This window comes from Zonotrichia albicollis, chromosome 3 (genome assembly GCF_047830755.1).
Source record: "Zonotrichia albicollis isolate bZonAlb1 chromosome 3, bZonAlb1.hap1, whole genome shotgun sequence".
NCBI lineage: Eukaryota > Metazoa > Chordata > Aves > Passeriformes > Passerellidae > Zonotrichia > Zonotrichia albicollis.
Window position 1 is genome coordinate 93,362,159 of NC_133821.1, and position 18,795 is coordinate 93,380,953.

At 40.9% G+C, this 18,795-nt stretch overlaps 1 protein-coding gene across 4 annotated transcripts in view; it reads left to right on the forward strand.

Moving 5' to 3' along the window:
- The window catches only part of EIPR1 (EARP complex and GARP complex interacting protein 1), a 91,770-nt gene that overhangs the window by 29,294 nt on the left and 43,681 nt on the right, over positions 1-18,795 (forward strand). For 3 of the 4 annotated variants that reach the window (XM_005487224.4, XM_005487225.4, XM_026793590.2), the window contains exon 4: positions 13,509-13,665. In XM_005487224.4, the coding sequence (XP_005487281.1) occupies positions 13,509-13,665 (157 nt within the window). Of the gene's footprint in view, positions 1-3,275; positions 6,834-13,508; positions 13,666-18,795 lie in introns of those variants that run through there. The other variant, XR_012579720.1, reaches the window with a different exon arrangement.

An 18,795-nucleotide genomic window follows, 5' to 3' on the forward strand; every position in this document is an offset into this window, starting at 1 on the left:
TTTGCTTAAGAGGGGTGCTAACTTCTTAAAGTAATGTTTTTAACTTTGTTGTGAAATAATAATGATTATTTTTAATTACTCCTCTTAAAATAAGTTTCTCCTTTATTTTTTTCTAATATCTGTATTTACTTCAAAAGGTAGTAGCTTCCCTTTTGCAGAAGCAGCTTCGGGGAGTGAACATGGGTGAAGGATAATACTGACTTTTAGTGAGTCCTGAGCATGCATCTGTCCACACCTAAAACAGGAAGGAGAACAGATTTGGTGTGTTTCTAAATGTACTTAGTCCTCATTTGCTGAAACTGCAGAATATTGATTAGTATCCACACTTCCACTGAGGGTTTGGTTTTTTATATTCCATATTGTCCTGGGTTGACTATATGATGCTTTTATCCCCAATCGTCTCATTCTGTTTATGTTGAATAATAATAAGTTTTGTACCTTTAAGAGTGTTACAGAGAGTGAAGGGGGAGAGAGAAGAAGCGCGCAGTTTGTTTTTCAGACACTGCACTCACTCCTCCACATTCCTGCTCCTGACTGTGTTGTCTGCGGACAGACAGCGGGACAGAGAGCTCTTCTTTTGCTTTTTAGTTAGTGTTAGCTAGCTGAGGCAAAGAAGTTCCCTGGACTGGTTTTTTTTTTTCCCTTTTCTTTGGACCTCTTGGAACTGCTCTGGACTGAACACCCAGGAGAGCACCGGCAGCTGCAGCTGTGGCCCACCGGGCCGGCCCTGGCCGGCGACAATTCCAGCACTGAGAGACTGATCAGAGACTGAGTGAGCTGCTGCTTGAACCCGGGGTTTTCTCAGTTTGTCATCTCTTTTAGAGTGGCAAGGGGTCTCATTGTTTTGATACTGCTTTGGTCTTATTGTTTAATAAACAGGGGTTTTTTTCCACCTTTCTCCAAGGAGGTATTTTTCTTTCCTCCCGGACCAGTTGAGGGGGGAGGGGCCGATTGGATCTGCTTTTCCCACCGGAGCTCCTTTGGGGGGATTCTTCCCCAAACTTGCTCTAAACCTGGACAAATACATGAATTGGCGCCCAACGCGCGGCTGGAAAATGTGGAAAAAAGCCCTATTAATTGTGTGTCTGTTGTTGTTAAAGCAGTTAGTAGACATGATGCTTGGACCCCTGATGTCTCTGGTTGTGAAAGCCTCTGTATGGCTCTGGGCTCTAGACCTTTTTGAGGTTTCAATACCTTTCTGGTCATTAGGATTATTGTCCTTAACAAGTAATTTTTACGGTAGAGGGGTACGGATTGGAATAGCTGTTGTGCTGGCCCTGGTGATAATGATTTATAAAGCGTTCAAAAAGATACTGACCTCTGTTTACAGCATGTATGGTTTATGGTTTCTTCATCCTACCCTGCATCCCAATTCCAGTGGTATGTTTTGGGAATTTATTAGTAACTATACTCAGTCTGTTAGAGGTGGAGCTAAGAATGAGACTTTCCAGCCTTCCCTTTCCCTCTTCTCCTTTGGATCGGTTATGTCACTTTTTGAGAATGTTCAGTTTCCCCTGAATGTTAAAGAGACCATCTTTCTGGTATTTAATTTGGTAAGTCTTCTCTATATGGTCTGCAGCTTCTCTAGATTGAGGGCTGAGATTTCTAGACGGGCTGATGAGACCCCTGACTCAGGAGTAAACCCTGGTGTGGAAAATCCTAAGTGGTGTGGGAAATGGGAGGATATGGGTCAAATCCTGAAGGAATTCTCTGACCCTATAGTGTGGGATTTTCCCCATGAACAAATTCAGAACCCAGCTGAGGTGGGGAAATATCTGAAAGAGAAGTACCAGGATGAGCCTAAGGAGAGGAAGGTCATTGCAGTGAGCTGGGCCCTGGCATATGCTTATCGCACACTGCTAGATAGTGTCGGGCAGCAGACAGAGGCAGGGGGGCAGGGAGATAAATCAGCAACTGTCCCGGTGGTTCAGGCTGCAGCTAACACTCCAGGCTCGAAGCCAGCAGCCAAACCCATGGCTGTTGCTACCAGCACTAGAAGTGGGAAATGCACAGCCAAGACCAATCGACCAGTGGATGATGATGATGATGATGATGAAGGAGAAGGAACCTCAGTGCCTCCTGACGTAAAGTCAGGAGTCAAAGCAGCAGATGCAAGATCAGATGCCAATACTGAGTCCTTTTCCCTGAAGGACCTTCGTGGCCTACGGAAGGATTACACTCGAAGGTCTGATGAATCCATAATTAGTTGGCTGGTCCGTCTCTGGGATGCTGCAGGCGAGGCTACCGTTTTGGATGGCACTGAAGCCAGGCATTTGGGATCCCTGTCACAGGATACTGTCATAGACCAAGGAATGATGAGGGGGGCTAACTCTCAGAGCCTCTGGGAACGAGTCCTAAGAAGTGTAGCAGAAAGATACCTGTGTGCAGACGATCTCTATATGCAGCAGACTCAGTGGAAGACAATAGAGCAAGGGATCCAACGCCTGAGAGAAATGGCCGTGGTTGAGATTATCTTCTCAGATGATGTAACAACTAGGAACCCAGACTTAGTACCATGCACGTCTGTGATGTGGCGAAAACTCGTACGACTCGGGCCACAAGAATATGCCTCTGCCTTAGCCATCATGAAGAGGGATGAGAGGGGTGAGACTGTGCTTGACATGGCAAGGAAGCTCCGAGCATATGCAGATGCTGTACATGGCCCAACGCATGCCAGAATCGCAGCGGTGGAAACACGTCTTCAAAAATTAGAGGACAAGATAGAGGAGGGTCACAAGAAACTGAGGGAGGAGATTAAAGAGAGCTTTCTCCAAATCTCGGCGGTACAGATCAGAGGTTCTGGTACCCAACGCAGACGTTCCCCAGACGGCGAGAGAAGGTACATCCCACGAGCTGAGCTGTGGTTCTATTTGCGTGATTGTGGAGAAGACATGAGGAGATGGCATAGACAACCTACCTCTGCTCTGGCACAACGGGTGAGACAACTGAAGATTCAGAGAGGAAGTTCCAAAAGGGAAGCAGCTCCAGTGGCCAGTAACCGAACTGTCACATATGATGATAATGACAATATTTTTGATCCCCTTGAAGGAACCTCCAAGACATATGCCCAGGGAAAGAAGGATAACCAGGCTTAGAGGGGCCCTGCCTCTAGCCAGGTAAAGGCTGGGGAAAACCGTGTTTTTTGGACTGTGTGGATTCGTTGGCCTGGCACATATGAACCACAAGAATACAAAGCTTTGGTTGACACTGGTGCACAATGCACATTAATCCCATCAAGACATGTGGGGACAGAGTCTGTTTCTATTGCTGGTGTGACAGGGGGATCACAGGATTTTACTTTGGTAGAAGCTGAGGTGAGCCTGACTGGAAATGAGTGGAAGAAACACTCTATTGTGACTGGCCCAGAGGCCCCATGTATTTTGGGCATAGACTACCTTCGAAGTGGGTATTTCAAAGACCCAAAGGGACTCAGATGGGCATTTGGAATAGCTGCTGTAGAGACAGAGGGTGTCAAGCAGTTGAACAGCTTGCCTGGACTGTCAGACAGCCCATCTGCAGTAGGTCTCCTGAAGGTGGAAGAGCAACGAGTGCCAATTGCCACCTCAACAGTGCACCGCCGACAGTACCGAACGAATCGAGATGCTGTGATCCCCATCCATAAGATGATCCGAGAGCTGGAGAGCCAAGGGGTGGTCAGCAAGACCCACTCACCCTTCAACAGCCCCATCTGGCCTGTGCGAAAATCTGAAGGAGAATGGAGATTGACTGTGGACTATCGTGCATTGAATGAAGTGACCCCACCCCTGAGCGCTGCTGTGCCGGACATGCTGGAACTCCAGTACGAGCTGGAGTCCAAGGCAGCAAGGTGGTACGCCACTATAGACATTGCCAATGCATTTTTCTCCATTCCTCTGGCAGCAGAATGCAGGCCTCAGTTTGCTTTCACCTGGAGAGGCGTGCAGTACACCTGGAACCGATTGCCCCAGGGGTGGAAGCACAGCCCCACCATCTGCCATGGACTGATCCAGGCTGCACTGGAAAAGGGTGAGGCTCCAGAACATCTGCAATATATTGATGACATCATTGTGTGGGGGAAGACAGCAGCAGAGGTGTTCGAGAAAGGGGAGAAAATTATCCAGATTCTCCTAAAAGCTGGCTTCGCCATCAAGAAGAACAAAGTCAAGGGACCTGCTCAAGAGATCCAGTTTCTGGGAGTGAAGTGGCAAGACGGACGGCGTCAGATTCCCACTGATGTCATCAACAAGATCACAGCAATGTCTCCACCCACCAATAAGAAAGAGACACAAGCTTTCCTAGGCGCCATAGGTTTTTTGAGGATGCATATTCCCGAATACAGTCAGATCGTGAGCCCTCTCTACCTGGTCACCCGTAAGAAGAACACTTTCCACTGGGGCCCAGAGCAGCAACAAGCCTTTGCACAGATCAAGCAGGAGATTGCTCATGCAGTAGCCCTTGGCCCAGTCAGGACAGGACCAGAGGTGAAGAATGTGCTCTACTCTGCAGCCGGGAACCATGGCTTGTCCTGGAGCCTTTGGCAGAAGGTGCCTGAGGAGACTCGGGGTCGACCACTGGGATTTTGGAGTCGAAGCTACAGAGGGTCTGAAGCCAACTATACTCCAACAGAGAAAGAAATCCTGGCTGCCTATGAAGGAGTCCAGGCTGCTTCGGAGGTAATAGGCACTGAAGCACAACTCCTCCTGGCACCCCGACTACCCGTGCTGGGGTGGATGTTCAAAGGCAAGGTTCCTTCCACTCACCATGCCACCAGTGCTACATGGAGCAAGTGGATTGCTCTCATCACTCAGCGCGCCCATATAGGTAAACTGAATCGCCCTGGGATTTTGGAGGTCATTACAAATTGGCCCGAAGGTGAAAACTTTGGTCTCTCTGATGAAGGGGAACAAGAAGAGACACGAGCTGAAGAAGCTCCACCATACAACCAACTGCCAGCAGAAGATACACAATACGCTCTCTTTACTGATGGGTCGTGCCGCATTGTGGGAATGAACCGGAAGTGGAAAGCAGCTGTATGGAGCCCCACACGGCAGGTGGCAGAGGCCACTGAAGGAGAAGGTGGATCAAGCCAACTTGCTGAACTCAAAGCTGTTCAACTGGCCCTGGACATTGCTGAGAGAGAGAAGTGGCCAAAGCTCTACCTTTATACTGATTCATGGATGGTAGCCAATGCTCTGTGGGGATGGCTGGAGAGGTGGAAAAAGGCTAACTGGCAACGTAGAGGAAAGCCAATTTGGGCTGCTGAAGAGTGGAAAGACATTGCTACCAGGGTAGGGAAGCTGCCTGTGAAGGTCCGCCATGTAGATGCCCATGTACCCAAGAGTAGAGCTAATGAGGAGCACCAAAACAATGATCAGGTAGACCAAGCCGCAAAGATAGGGGTGTCCAAAATAGACCTAGATTGGGAACATAAAGGAGAGTTATTCTTAGCTCGGTGGGCCCATGATGCCTCAGGCCACCAGGGCAGAGATGCCACCTATAAGTGGGCACGAGACCGAGGGGTGGATCTAACCATGGACAGTATCTCTCAGGTTATCCATGACTGTGAGACGTGTGCTGCCATCAAGCAGGCCAAGCGACTGAAGCCCCTCTGGTACGGTGGGCGGTGGTCCAAGTACAAGTATGGGGAGGCCTGGCAGATTGACTACATCACACTGCCCCAGACACGCCAGGGCAAGCGCTACGTGCTGACCATGGTGGAGGCCACCACTGGATGGCTGGAAACCTACCCTGTGCCTCATGCTACAGCCCGGAACACCATCCTGGGCCTGGAAAAGCAAGTTCTGTGGAGACATGGCACCCCTGAGAGGATTGAGTCAGACAATGGGACTCATTTCAAGAACAGCCTTGTCAACACCTGGGCTAGGGAGCATGGCATTGAGTGGGTGTACCATATCCCCTACCATGCACCAGCTGCAGGCAAAGTGGAGAGGTACAATGGACTGTTAAAAACCACATTGAAAGCATTAGGTGGGGGATCTTTCAAGAACTGGGATCAGCATCTGGCAAAAGCCACCTGGTTAGTTAACACCCGAGGCTCTACTAACCGAGTCGGCCCTGCCCAATCTGAGCCTTTGCAGAGAGTAGATGGAGACAAAGTCCCAGTGGTACATGTCAGAGGTTTGTTAGGGAAGACTGTGTGGATCAATTCTGCCTCGAGTACAGACAAACCCATTCGTGGGGTTGTCTTTGCTCAGGGACCAGGTTGCACGTGGTGGATAATGCAAAAAGATGGAAGAACACGATGTGTACCTCAGGGAGACCTGATTGTTGCATAAAACCTGTATAAATATCACTGTTTCCTGAATGTTATTACCATTGTCTGTGTATAGTTGTATAATGGATGTATCATGTATGTACTTGTAGAGTTAGAATTTATATTAGTTTTAGTAGTAAGCAGACGATATGGGGATAAGGGGTGGAATGTCCTGGGTTGACTATATGATGCTTTTATCCCCAATCGTCTCATTCTGTTTATGTTGAATAATAATAAGTTTTGTACCTTTAAGAGTGTTACAGAGAGTGAAGGGGGAGAGAGAAGAAGCGCGCAGTTTGTTTTTCAGACACTGCACTCACTCCTCCACATTCCTGCTCCTGACTGTGTTGTCTGCGGACAGACAGCGGGACAGAGAGCTCTTCTTTTGCTTTTTAGTTAGTGTTAGCTAGCTGAGGCAAAGAAGTTCCCTGGACTGGTTTTTTTTTTTCCCTTTTCTTTGGACCTCTTGGAACTGCTCTGGACTGAACACCCAGGAGAGCACCGGCAGCTGCAGCTGTGGCCCACCGGGCCGGCCCTGGCCTGCGACAATTCCAGCACTGAGAGACTGATCAGAGACTGAGTGAGCTGCTGCTTGAACCCGGGGTTTTCTCAGTTTGTCATCTCTTTTAGAGTGGCAAGGGGTCTCATTGTTTTGATACTGCTTTGGTCTTATTGTTTAATAAACAGGGGTTTTTTTCCACCTTTCTCCAAGGAGGTATTTTTCTTTCCTCCCGGACCAGTTGAGGGGGGAGGGGCCGATTGGATCTGCTTTTCCCACCGGAGCTCCTTTGGGGGGATTCTTCCCCAAACTTGCTCTAAACCTGGACACATATATTCTTTGAATTTTTTGTATTTCATATTTATTTTAGTAACATTTGATTAAAGTCTCTCTAAAGTAGTTTCCGGGGGGGTTTTTGCCTTTGGTTTTGTTGGGGATTTTTTTGGTTTGCCTTGGGGACAAATTAGACTGTGTTTTTCTTGTTTGGCTCTTCTGATTTACTGCATCAGTGGTCCAGATATCAGTTAGTTTCTTAGTATGTTTACTGAGGTTGCATGTTAAGTCCTTTTAAAAACTTATTTATTAAAGGGAATAAATTAAGAAGACTGTATAAACAGATTTTATTGTATCTGATGTTCAGTTGTATTCTTTGTAGTTTTGCAGTCTGTGACATATTCTGAAGGAATCCTTATAAGAATTCTGAATTACTTAAAATTTTAAGTTTGTCTGTCTAAGTCTGGAAATGTGCTAAAGCTCACTTCTTTCATTCTGCAAGTCTTTAACTGTAGGAATTGCTGATGCGAAATCAAGAGCAATGTGAAGTACATAGGCTATCCCTTCTAGCTTTAAAAACTACCAGTTCATAAAAAAATTGTAATTTTCTACAACAGCAGGAATGACTTTCAGTGTCCTGAACAACTGTATTGCATCTGGAATTAGCAGTGTTCTTATATCCACAGATTTTTAGTTTTGCATCCAGTACAGAAATGATTGTGTTGTTTTTAAGGGATGTCTACTGGCTACCGTGTGCAGCAGCAGCAGCAGTGCAGTGAATTGATTTGTTGTGTGTGAAGGAACTTTATCAAGGTGTAACAGCTACCTGTAGCTAACCTTACAGTGTTTCCTTTTGAACTCTGGTCAGTAACTTCTTGTTATTTTTAAATTTCAGGCAGGTATTTTTTCCCCAGGCTTATTTCTCACTCTTAAATTAAGTTGGAGCAGTTCTCCAAGGGGAACAGTTTGGATGAAGATATAATAATAAATGGAATCCCATAATAAATGGGATGTCCCACCAATCTACAGCTTTTGCTTTTTTTTCTGTGTTGGAAACAGCTGGTAATATAAAGCTAAAAATTGTCATGGAAATAGTCCTCATTGAGAAGTCCTTTTGGTACTGCAGGGAAAATTGGTATTAACTGACCGTGTTGTGAGCCTTTGCAAATTGCACACTCTTTATATAGAGGGTTTTCTCGCTTGCTCAACTTGTAAAGTAGGCACCAACGATGGCCTCATGTTCTATAGCCATGATTATCTCTTAGGCTTTGGCTGAACTCAACAAAGTTTGAACTCAGCAAAGTTTATTTCTTACATTTGATTACTGTACCCCTATTGCTACCAGTTTAATGTGTAGCTGCTTCCTAATTCAGTGCTGTCAAAGTATGGGATTACTTGTTTATTCCTTAAATTCTGTTTTGCCTGTTTGTAAGCCTGGATCCTTTCAACAGAACTAGGTAGATGAAACTATGTGCAGTCACTCTAGCAGATATTATCCTCTGCCCAGGATATAATATTGGTGGACTTGGGGAAATGGTGCATAACAGAGGATTGTTGTAGTTGGAACAAGTACATTTAACTCCATCCTTAGCTGTACATAGCAAAAATACACTGAAGATGTGTGATGAATTTGATAAGGGATGAGAAGGAACAAATATTTCCCCCTCTTGAATGAGGATGAATAAATATGACAAAGATTCAATCGTTCATTGTCTCGTTTCTGGATCATTTAATGTGAACAATGTGTGAGGAATACAGTGGGACATCCTTCTTTAAACCTTTGACTTACTCTCTGTGAAAGTTCAGTAGTGCTTAGTAAACCTTGTAACATTTTTCTTAATATACTCAGTGATAAAACTTCAACATAACCTTATCTGTTCTCTTCTGCATTGGTGCTGTGACAAATAAAAATTCTTGTTTCAATATGAAGCAGGGATGCAAAAAATGGTTTTCAAATAAAGGAAGGCATAGATGCACGACATAGAGACACCATGTTTTTACCTTGTTTTTCTTTCTTTTACAGAATAACTGCCATTGCCATTTAAATATTAGTTTCATACTTGTCTTTTAGCATTTTAAAGAGATAATGTAAGAGCTGGTAGATAAAAACATTGTCATTTTGTATGCATATGTGCAGTAATGTGATGTGAAGATAGTAAAAGATGGGAAAACCTGGAGTTTCTTTTTGCCTGTAGGCATTTCAGATAAGCATTGGCACTACAGAGGTGGTACTGAAATTACCTACTAACACTGGATTTTTACATTTTCATATGATCACTTGGGAAATAAGGCTATATGGGTAATGCCACAAATACTGTATACTGTTAGTGAGCTGTTCATGTGGCCATGGGAAGCTTGTGGGACTTAGATTTCAATGTAGTGAGAATTCCTGTTTGTGTTTGTGGATTTTGTGTTTGTAGGTTTGTAGCTAGTGGTTATTCTATTAAGAGGAAGTGTGACCCAGAAAAGACTCCACTTCATCTATCAGAAGAATGGCACTTTCACTCAGCACTTAGATTTACCCTCTCTTTTACAAGAGAGAAAATGGTATATTTTAAAAAGTTCCTTATAAAGGTAAATTAAGCCTTCCTTAAGGCCAGCCACATCTAAAATTCTCTGGGTGGCTCTGGGAATTCCCTTTTGGTGTCACACATCTGGGAATTAACAGTGTCAGAACTCTCCAAGGAGAAGTTAGTAGTGCTCTGAATAAAGTCTTTATTCTACAGATTTCAGCCGTGTATCTAATTCCAGAATTTCTCCAAAGTTTAAAATTAGAATATTTGCAATGCACATACAGTTGTTCAAGATGGATGGACATTCAGCAGCTGGAAAGTGGTGTGTCACTTTCTGTGAGCATCATCAAACCCAGCTGAAAGCAGAGGATAACATCTTGCTGAGTGTCAAAGTTTTGTTCTTGTTGGCTTTTAGTGTTATCCCTTTCTGACATGCAATTTAATTTATCTTCCACCACTAGTCCTATTGAAGTAAAACAGGCATGGAACTGCACAAAATTCTGCATATGAAATTCTGCACCAACCTGTACTTCAGTTTTCAAACCACCAAAGTGTTATAGGAGCCTGGATCACCTCAAGTTTCTGGGGGATTTTTCTCTCAATATATATATACACCCATGCATATACACTCATGCTTTGACTCCTTCAGTCTTCAAAATAATGGTTGTTTAATTGTTTTAGCGTTTTCAGTCTGGAAATCTTATTGAGCAAAGAGGTAATACTCCAGTTTGAAAAAGCTAAAATACCATTTCAAGGCTGTCTTTAAGATTGTGGTGCTGTGGTTAGAGGAAAGATGTCTTGAGAATGTTTTTCCCCACCTTCCTCCATCTAAAACCTTTACTGCACAAAGCAGCAATACTTGCAATTTCAATCTTTTTATGGAATATAAATTTGATGTTGCACTTCAGTCTTTGATTTTCAGTCTTCCCTCAACTGATTTGGCCTATGTGGAAGTAATTTATTGTTTGTTAAGGATGAGGATTCATATTATATGGTACCTGTGTAATTACTCATTTCTCTTGCTTACGACAAAGAGAGCTCAGTACTACAGAGTTTGTTACAGGGATTTGTTTCCTTTTCTTTTCTGGTATTCAGAAGAAAGCTAAATTTGTCCATTGTATATTTACAAGTTTGGTGCTTTATGGGTGTGTGTATATGACATGTTCTCGCTGCTTCTTGAACAGATGCAGGGCACTGAAATGTTAATGCTCCATGTTATACCAACCAGAGTTTGAAATAATTTTGGGACTACCTAGCCATCTACTAGCAAGAAAAGTTGAAACCATAAGAGTGTGGTCTGTTGTAACTTGTCAGAAAAAATATGGTGTAGGTGGTGATCATGCAAGTTTTACAGGGCTTCACAATTATCAGAGAATTTTAAGAAAAGTGGAATAACAGCAGATTTTTATAAATCAAATGAGAAATCTGAATTGAAACTGAACCAGGATAATGAAACATCCATGTTGGCTATTGCTGTTTATGTCGAACATGATAAGGAAGGGGTCCATGGAAAGGGCCCCTGTTTGGTTTCTGTATTCAGATACCTGCTATGTAAGATGGCCTTCATAATCTCATTATATTTGCATATATTCTAGTAGAAGTAATTTTAAGTTTATCAAAAGTGAACAATACTTAAAATCAGTCTCTATCCTTTTAAAAATCTGGCTGCATAAAAATTTCTGTTTGTTAGCTAGCGTGTAAAATTCAGCCACAAAAAACATCCCAAAAAAAAATTCCCCAAAAACATCCAAAAAAACCTCCAAACCAAGCTAACCCAAACTACACCCCTCCATCCCAAAGCTACTTCAGAAGTGATAGTTGAGTCTTCATTTTTAATTATGTCATCAATCATACCATAAATTTTAAGAATTGGGCTCACCACTGATTACTAGTTGAAACCTTGTAGGTTAAATTTCAACTAAAAAGAAAAAGGTAATATTTATTAGGTAATTCTTGGGGAATATAGGACCTATCAGTGTATTCAAAAGTGTTTTGTGCAGAGTACTTTTTTTTTTAATCTGTTACCTGAATATTAAGTTTCTTTGTGACATTTTAAAGTTCTCTTAAGACTCGCAGTGCTGTGCTGGAGAGGAAAGATGGCTTGAGGAGCTTGTAGCTTGTTTTCCGTTATTTGCTTTTGTGATTCTCTGATCTTAATGATAGTGGAAAAGCAAATGCTTTATATGCATGGTACAGACCTTTCAGTAGTTATAATCTACCAGAAACTGTTCATTACTGTCACATTGAACTGAAACATTTTATAAGTCTCCCCTTTTTTAGCTATATTGCACTTTAAGTTATTTATTACTTGCATGGTGTACAGAGCACACTGTGTGTTGGTTTGCCCTTTCCTAAGGAAAGGTAGCCATGCACTGCTGCTTTCTTCTCTTCCTCAGTGGCATGTGGATCTAGAGTAAACAATTTGCCTGGAATGATTTGGAAATAGCCGTTTAGTTAGTATGCTTTACAATTAGCAAAAGTTCAATTAAGTGTTAATAAATAAGGGATTTTCTATCATCCTTAGATGTATGGTCTCCTTTTACTGTATTCAACTTGTATATCCAAATAACTGTAGAACAGTTATGTGCATCATACATATAATTTGTGCTCAGCACAATCTATCAAATATCCAGGGATTGTGTGTTCTGAATTCATATAAAGTCTTCCTCCTATCCCTGTTTCCTGTTGCAGAAATGGCTTTTTTTCCCTCTAGGTTTCACCTAATGACTTTTTTTTTTTTTTTTAAATTTCATATGACTGGATTTTAAACATTTCTTTATTCTTGTATTCAGGACTTACTATGTATCAGTTACTTTTTGTCCTATTCTGTGTTGTTTGGCTGCCTCTTTTTCCATATAGAATATCCAGATTGGTGACCTTTATAATACATGTTTTTTTCCTCTGTCAGTATCATTTTAGCCTGAGAAGGACTTTTCAGTGTCCTTGCTTCCTCTTGAAAACACTCTCATTACATGCAGCTGCTGCCAGTTTCCTTCCACTGATGAAGTTGGTCGTGTTTGCTCACGGTTCTGTAATCAGACACTCTTGACTAAAATCATCTAAAATGTACTTGGAGACAGGGGCCTGTAAAATGACCTCAGAAGAGAAGTTTTCTTGCTGCTTGTCCTCTGGACTTCTCATGTATCTCATCCAGCAGCCAGCAGTTGCTCCCCCTGCTTTTGCTCACTGTGGCTGTGGCTGGTTCCTTTGTTCCTGCTGGAGTGAATCGCACCGACCTGTTCATCCTCACTGAACCCTGCCCCAGTGGCTGGAACAGTGTGAACATATGCACTGCTGCTCTGCTCTCCTCCCATTCTGCACTGCTACAAATTGCTATATTGGGTGATGGGCACTGCCATATGTGCACAGCCCATATGGTATTTTCTCCTCAATCTACAGTTGCCTTGTTTTTCATACACTGTAATACTTTGCTATATGCATGTAAGTTCAGTTTGTCTTTTGGAAGCCATTTTTGTTTGCTGGGGTTAGAGGCATATACTTACTTGGGAAACCTAATTTTGCAATAAACAGTTGCTGGTAGTAAAGGATATGAGATAACGCTCTGGATTAAACTGGAGATAGCTGTTAGAAGTGTTTAAATGATGTCTGTATCTTTACTGTTAAGGAATCAAGCAATGTAACTTGTCATATTCATTAATATCAGTATGGGGAATGAAACTTGGAAAGCATGCGTCCCAAAGAGTTTTCATGAGCACCTAATTTTGCTTTAGTTCCGGAAGACACATGTCAAATACATGCTAATTATGAGTTCTGCAGCACCTTGACTGCTGACTTGAAGTCTGCGTCTGTAGCCACTTTCTGCATTCTTTGAATTCATCTTGGTATAAGATTTTTAAATATTTCAAACAGCAGATGTGCATTGCTTATAGATTTGTGTAAATGTTGGTGCGGTGTGTACAAAATGCATCTCCCATACAATGATCTGTTGACATTATTCTCTGTTGCTTAGCTTCAGACACTAAAGTCATGACATGTGCTGCTGTTTGGAGGATGCCGAAGGAATTGGAATCAGGCAGTCATGAATCCCCTGATGATTCATCAAGCAACACTCAAACCCTGGAGCTACTCTGTCACCTTGACAACACAGCCCATGGCAATATGGCCTGGTAGGATTCTGCATATTTTATACTTCTAGAAAAAGCCTAAAGGATAGACCCATGCTGTTAGTTTTGTGCAGATTTATAATGAAGAAACTATGCTATGCACCTTAAAAGTATTCCATCTTTTAAAAAAAGTATAAATTGGATTTTTAGTCCCAGATGTTTCATAGATTAAAAACATATATTAGAGTCCTGCAAGCACATATGGAGTAACAGCCTGTGTACTGCTTGAATGTGTTTTTCCCCACCTGCCCCCATCTAAAGCCTTTGTTGCACAAAGGTATAATACTTAGAATTTGAATATTTTGGAATGTAAATTTGATGTTGCATGTAAGTTTTTCTTTTTTAGTCTTTACTCAACTGATTTAGTGTGAGTAATTTATTGTTTTATAAGGATAAGAATTCATTATGTTACATGATGCCTGTGTAACTACTCTTTATCTGTTGTATAAGTCAAGACAAGGAGAGCTGCAATACAGCAAGAGATTATTACAGAAGTTTGTTCCCCTTTCTGTTATTTAAGAGGAAGTTGAATTTGTCCATTATGTATTTGCAAGTTTGGTGCTTTATAGATGTGGATATATGACATGTTCCCACTGCTTCCTGACCAGATGCAGGACACAGAAGTTTTAAGCATCCATTTCTAGCCACAGATGTCTGGTTTGAGCCTTGCAGATTAAATTTTAACCAAAGAAAAAGGGTAAATTGGAGATGCTTTTATTAGGCAGGTCTTGAAAAGATAGGACATATCAGTGCGTTCAAAATGTATAGATGACTTTTTTCCTAACATACAGGTTTTCTGAGTATTCAGTTTCTTCATTGTAGCATCCTTTAATTCTTTACCGCATATTTTAATATGAGTAGTCCTCCTTGTAATTATTTTAATATTTAATTTCACTTTTTATTGTGGACACTTTTTGATAATTAATATTCCCTACTAAATTGGAGAGATTTTGTTGTTTGTTTTAATCTTTTAAGCTTTGTGCTTTTTGTCTTTTAATTTTCCATAATCAGTTTCTGTCAGATGCCGGAATGCCAGAACTTTGTATGGTAGCTAGATCACTAAAGGATGAATAAGGAGGCATGTAACTGCTTTATTATATGAATTATATGAATGCCCAGAATTTGTTTTTTGCTCTAATAACAGCTGATAACAAGCTCATGAGCAGTATTCAGTCACCTGCTATCTGATTTTGTTCAGTACTTAGTGCTTACAAATATCTTCTGCTATTTAATGCCCTTTACCTATGTGCCTGTGTATATATATATATGCATGGAGATTTGAAAATATTTAGTGTTACAGAGAGATAAAAGGTTTTAAGAGAATACTTGGCATTAGTACTCCTCAAATCATCTCAGGAAAGCACAGCTGAGTTAGAGGATCTTGCTTTAGAGCAGACTTTTCTATTCCCTTCTCATGCATATTGGACACAATTCATAAATGAGTAAATTAGGCCTTTTGTGCTAAATGTGTCACATAAAGGCCACACCCCAATGAGTGGTGTGTTGTCTGCAAATGGTAAGGTAAATTTCTTTGTATTACACTACTTAAGTGTGTAGAAAAACATGAAGCCCTTAGACAGTAACCATTTGGTTGCTGCTGGAACCAAACAGGAATCAGAAAAGCCATTTTTGTCAGTGCAAAGTATAAACACTTCTCAAACCACAATGTAAGGCCAGTGTTCTGGTGTACGCAACCACTGTGAGATCAGTGGTGGTCTTACACCATATACTTGCAGTAAGAAGGATCTGTCATTTGCCTTGCCATTAGAGCACACATACCCTTTATGTTTTGCCTGGAAAACCACAGGCTGAATGCTGGATCCGAGTTCAGTGCGAACATGATCCACACCATGCTGGAGCAGTGTGAATACAGCCATGAATGACTGGATACAGGCTTCATTTTTTAAGTTGATTTTGACTATTATTAGACTAATAAGTTAATATTGACTATTATTTAGAATGCATGCTAACAAAGATTAAATAAAAAAACTGGGCTTCTATCATATCTTTATATGCAGGGCCTGGAGGAGTGGGCAGAGTTGCCAGTACTGTTTAGAGATGGAGCGTGTAATGTTGGTGTCAACCTTTGTGACAGTGGCTCCAGATAGCAGCTTGTAGCAAGATATTTTTTGTGTGTCTTGGTATCCATTGCACAGATGCTTCATGAGATTTATGGATCTGGTTGCAGATCATAAGTAATTGAGTTTTGATTTTAAATCGGGAAAAAAAGCAAAACTATCTTGAACATGCAACTGGTTATATATTCTAGCATCTACCATCATCCTCAGGGCTTTATTTGCTTGTAGTTTTTCTCATGTTTACCCTGCTTTGCTTCCTTCCTTATCATGCTTGTAGTTTTTCTCATGTTTACCCTGCTTTGCTTCCTTCCTTATCATGCTTTTTTCAGGGTAAGCCTGGTAGCTGAAATTTACCTCACAGATTTGTTTCTAGTATCATGCACTAAGAAACACAAGGGGTGAATTTTTTTCTAGGTCTGGTGTGTCAGGAATTGCTTTTGTTCAACTCTGTGCTGATGTTAAGAACTGATTCTGCATTTTTTACCTTTCTCATCTCCTTTATGGAATTCTGTGCTCCAAATTCTGTGAAATTTTTTACTAAAAACCAGCAGAGACATGCTTAATACCAGTTCTCTTTTGTAAACCAAGACCAAAAGGGGGTTTTCAATTGATTGTGACTAAACCTTTAACTTTGCTATTGTGTTACTGAACACTGTGCCCTTCCCACTCAAGATCTATTGAAATAATTTCCTAGTCTTAACAAAACCTTTGCAAAAATCTAATATCCAAGACATTACAGGAAAATGAAAAAGAAATTTGCTTTTCTACGGTTCCGTTTTATCTAGATTGCATGAGTTACTGTGTTTAAAAATTAAGCATAACCTTTCATTTTTAATATCTGACGTTGTTTAGTGATTCCAAGCTTTGAATTTGGGACTCATCAGCATTTTTACTCAAACTCTTGTGTGGCATAAAGAGAGTTCAGAAAATTAAACAGATGCTTAAATTAGGCCAACAAATAGGCCTGTTAATTGTTCTGTTTGATTCTAGTCTAAGATTTTTTGATCCTCTGCCTGCTGTTCCTCATGTAAGCCAAAATGGAAGGATTTCAAGTGCAAAAATCCTGGGTGAATTACTTTCAGTGTGGAAAACCCCAGATACACACAGAAATTTGTGTGTTTAAAAAGAAAAAAGTCTTTTCAACAAATTCCTTCTATAGAGAAGTGTATGTATTCATAGACAGTTAAACCCATATGAGAGTAAGCATGTTGGTCTATGCAATGTTGTGAGATTCAACTAAAGGAACTTGCCACTGGTTATCTTGCAAGAAGCAGTTCTGTCCAAAGTACTGTCTGTATAGGAGAGGCCAAGGAAATGGGACAGCAGTTAATGAGATTTTGATTATTCCTCTGAGTGCAGCATGGAGGAATCCTTAGAACTCTTGCCTGGTAAACCCCTGAAGACTTGTATTTTAGTATTTAGAATAGTAACCTCCTGTTCTCTCTCAGTTTTTGCTGCAGACTCTTTTGTTAGTAGGCTTGACAGGATAGTCCTTGGAGAAAGAAGATACTACAGACCATAAGAGAAAGTATAATCTGTGAGATCTTGAATTCATAACACAGCAGGGAGTTTCTCTTGATTCTGCTGGAAGCAGGCTTGCCTCTCAATACTTAGCATCTTACTTTTTGCTTTCCAAAGGTGGCAGATATAAAATAGGGCAGATCCTGTTCAGTACGAAGCTATCTACTTCCAAAGAGAGGGGAACAAGTGAAGTAAGTTGGATTGTGATCTAAATGTGGAATAAAATGAAAATAAATAAGGGGAAGTGTTAGATGAACAGTGAAATACAACTGTAGAGGGAAAATTAATGGAGGTTACAGAGGCAATATAAGTGGAGACTCAATTCTGAGAAATCTGAAAGGTAGGGAGTGAAGAATTCATGTTCTATGTAGAGCACAAGAGCTGCTAAAAATTGTTTGAAAGGGATGAATGAATATGTTAGTAATAATGATAGATTACTTCATTAGGCTGCTTTACTAGCTCAGGTTGATTTTTTTTTTCCTTTTGGTGTATCCCACTCAATCAATCCTAGATATGAACATGCAAATATTACCATATCTAAGAGACTGTAGAGAGGAAGAGAAATTATCAATTCTTTAGAGTCACAGATGTTTCAAGAACTCCAGGATGTTTATCACTAAAATATTAAATTAGAACTTTGAATTCACAAAGGAGCAAGCTATTATAAATGAGCTGTTCTCACAGATTTTAAATACTTAGATTTTATTTGGCATTTTATTGAAGGTCTCCAAGTAGAGTACAGAGAAGTACCGTCTCTTCCTTGGCCATACACAGTACAAATCAACCTCATTAAGGCTGGCTTTTTACAGAAGTACAAAATTCGTTCTTATAGTCCTTTCAACTTGAGTAGAAATTTAATACATAACATTTTATTGCTTCATCATGTTCATTCCATTAATGCACACAGTCACCTGCTCAAAGTTAGGCTCATTCATAATTGATGCCCTGTAGACAGATGACTGAAATCCAGTAGTGTTTTACTTAATTTTTTGGCCTTTAAATTTATTTTAAAAAACCCAAAAGTCCACAAAATCAAGCCATCCCAAAACATTTTCAAGTAAAAAAGTCAAGTAAGAGAATATGAAACTCACAAGTTAAAACGGTGCTTTTAATAGCTCTAACACTTTCATGTGTTATTCAGGTATCACTTCTCTTTCCTGTCAGATGTTGGTGATGTTACTTCTTCTCTAAAACTCCTTGTAGGCTTCAGGATATATGGGTAAAAGTTCTACCTTAGGATTTCATTAAAAAAAAAAGAGAAAGTCTAAAATAATTTAATACTTCGTACCTAGTGAATATAAACCTGAAAGTAACAATACTGTTAAAACCATCATATGGTCTTGAATATGCGGTACAGTAACTGTTAGAGATGTTTCATAGCAAAGGCATGTAATAAATGCAATCATAAGTTTTTTAATCTTACCTTATTTTAACACTTCGTATGTCCTACTACCTGGAATATAATTGTGAGGACAGAGCTCCCTCTGATATTTGTATAGAGGTTTCTTTGAGAGTGTCAGGATTGTCAGTTCCA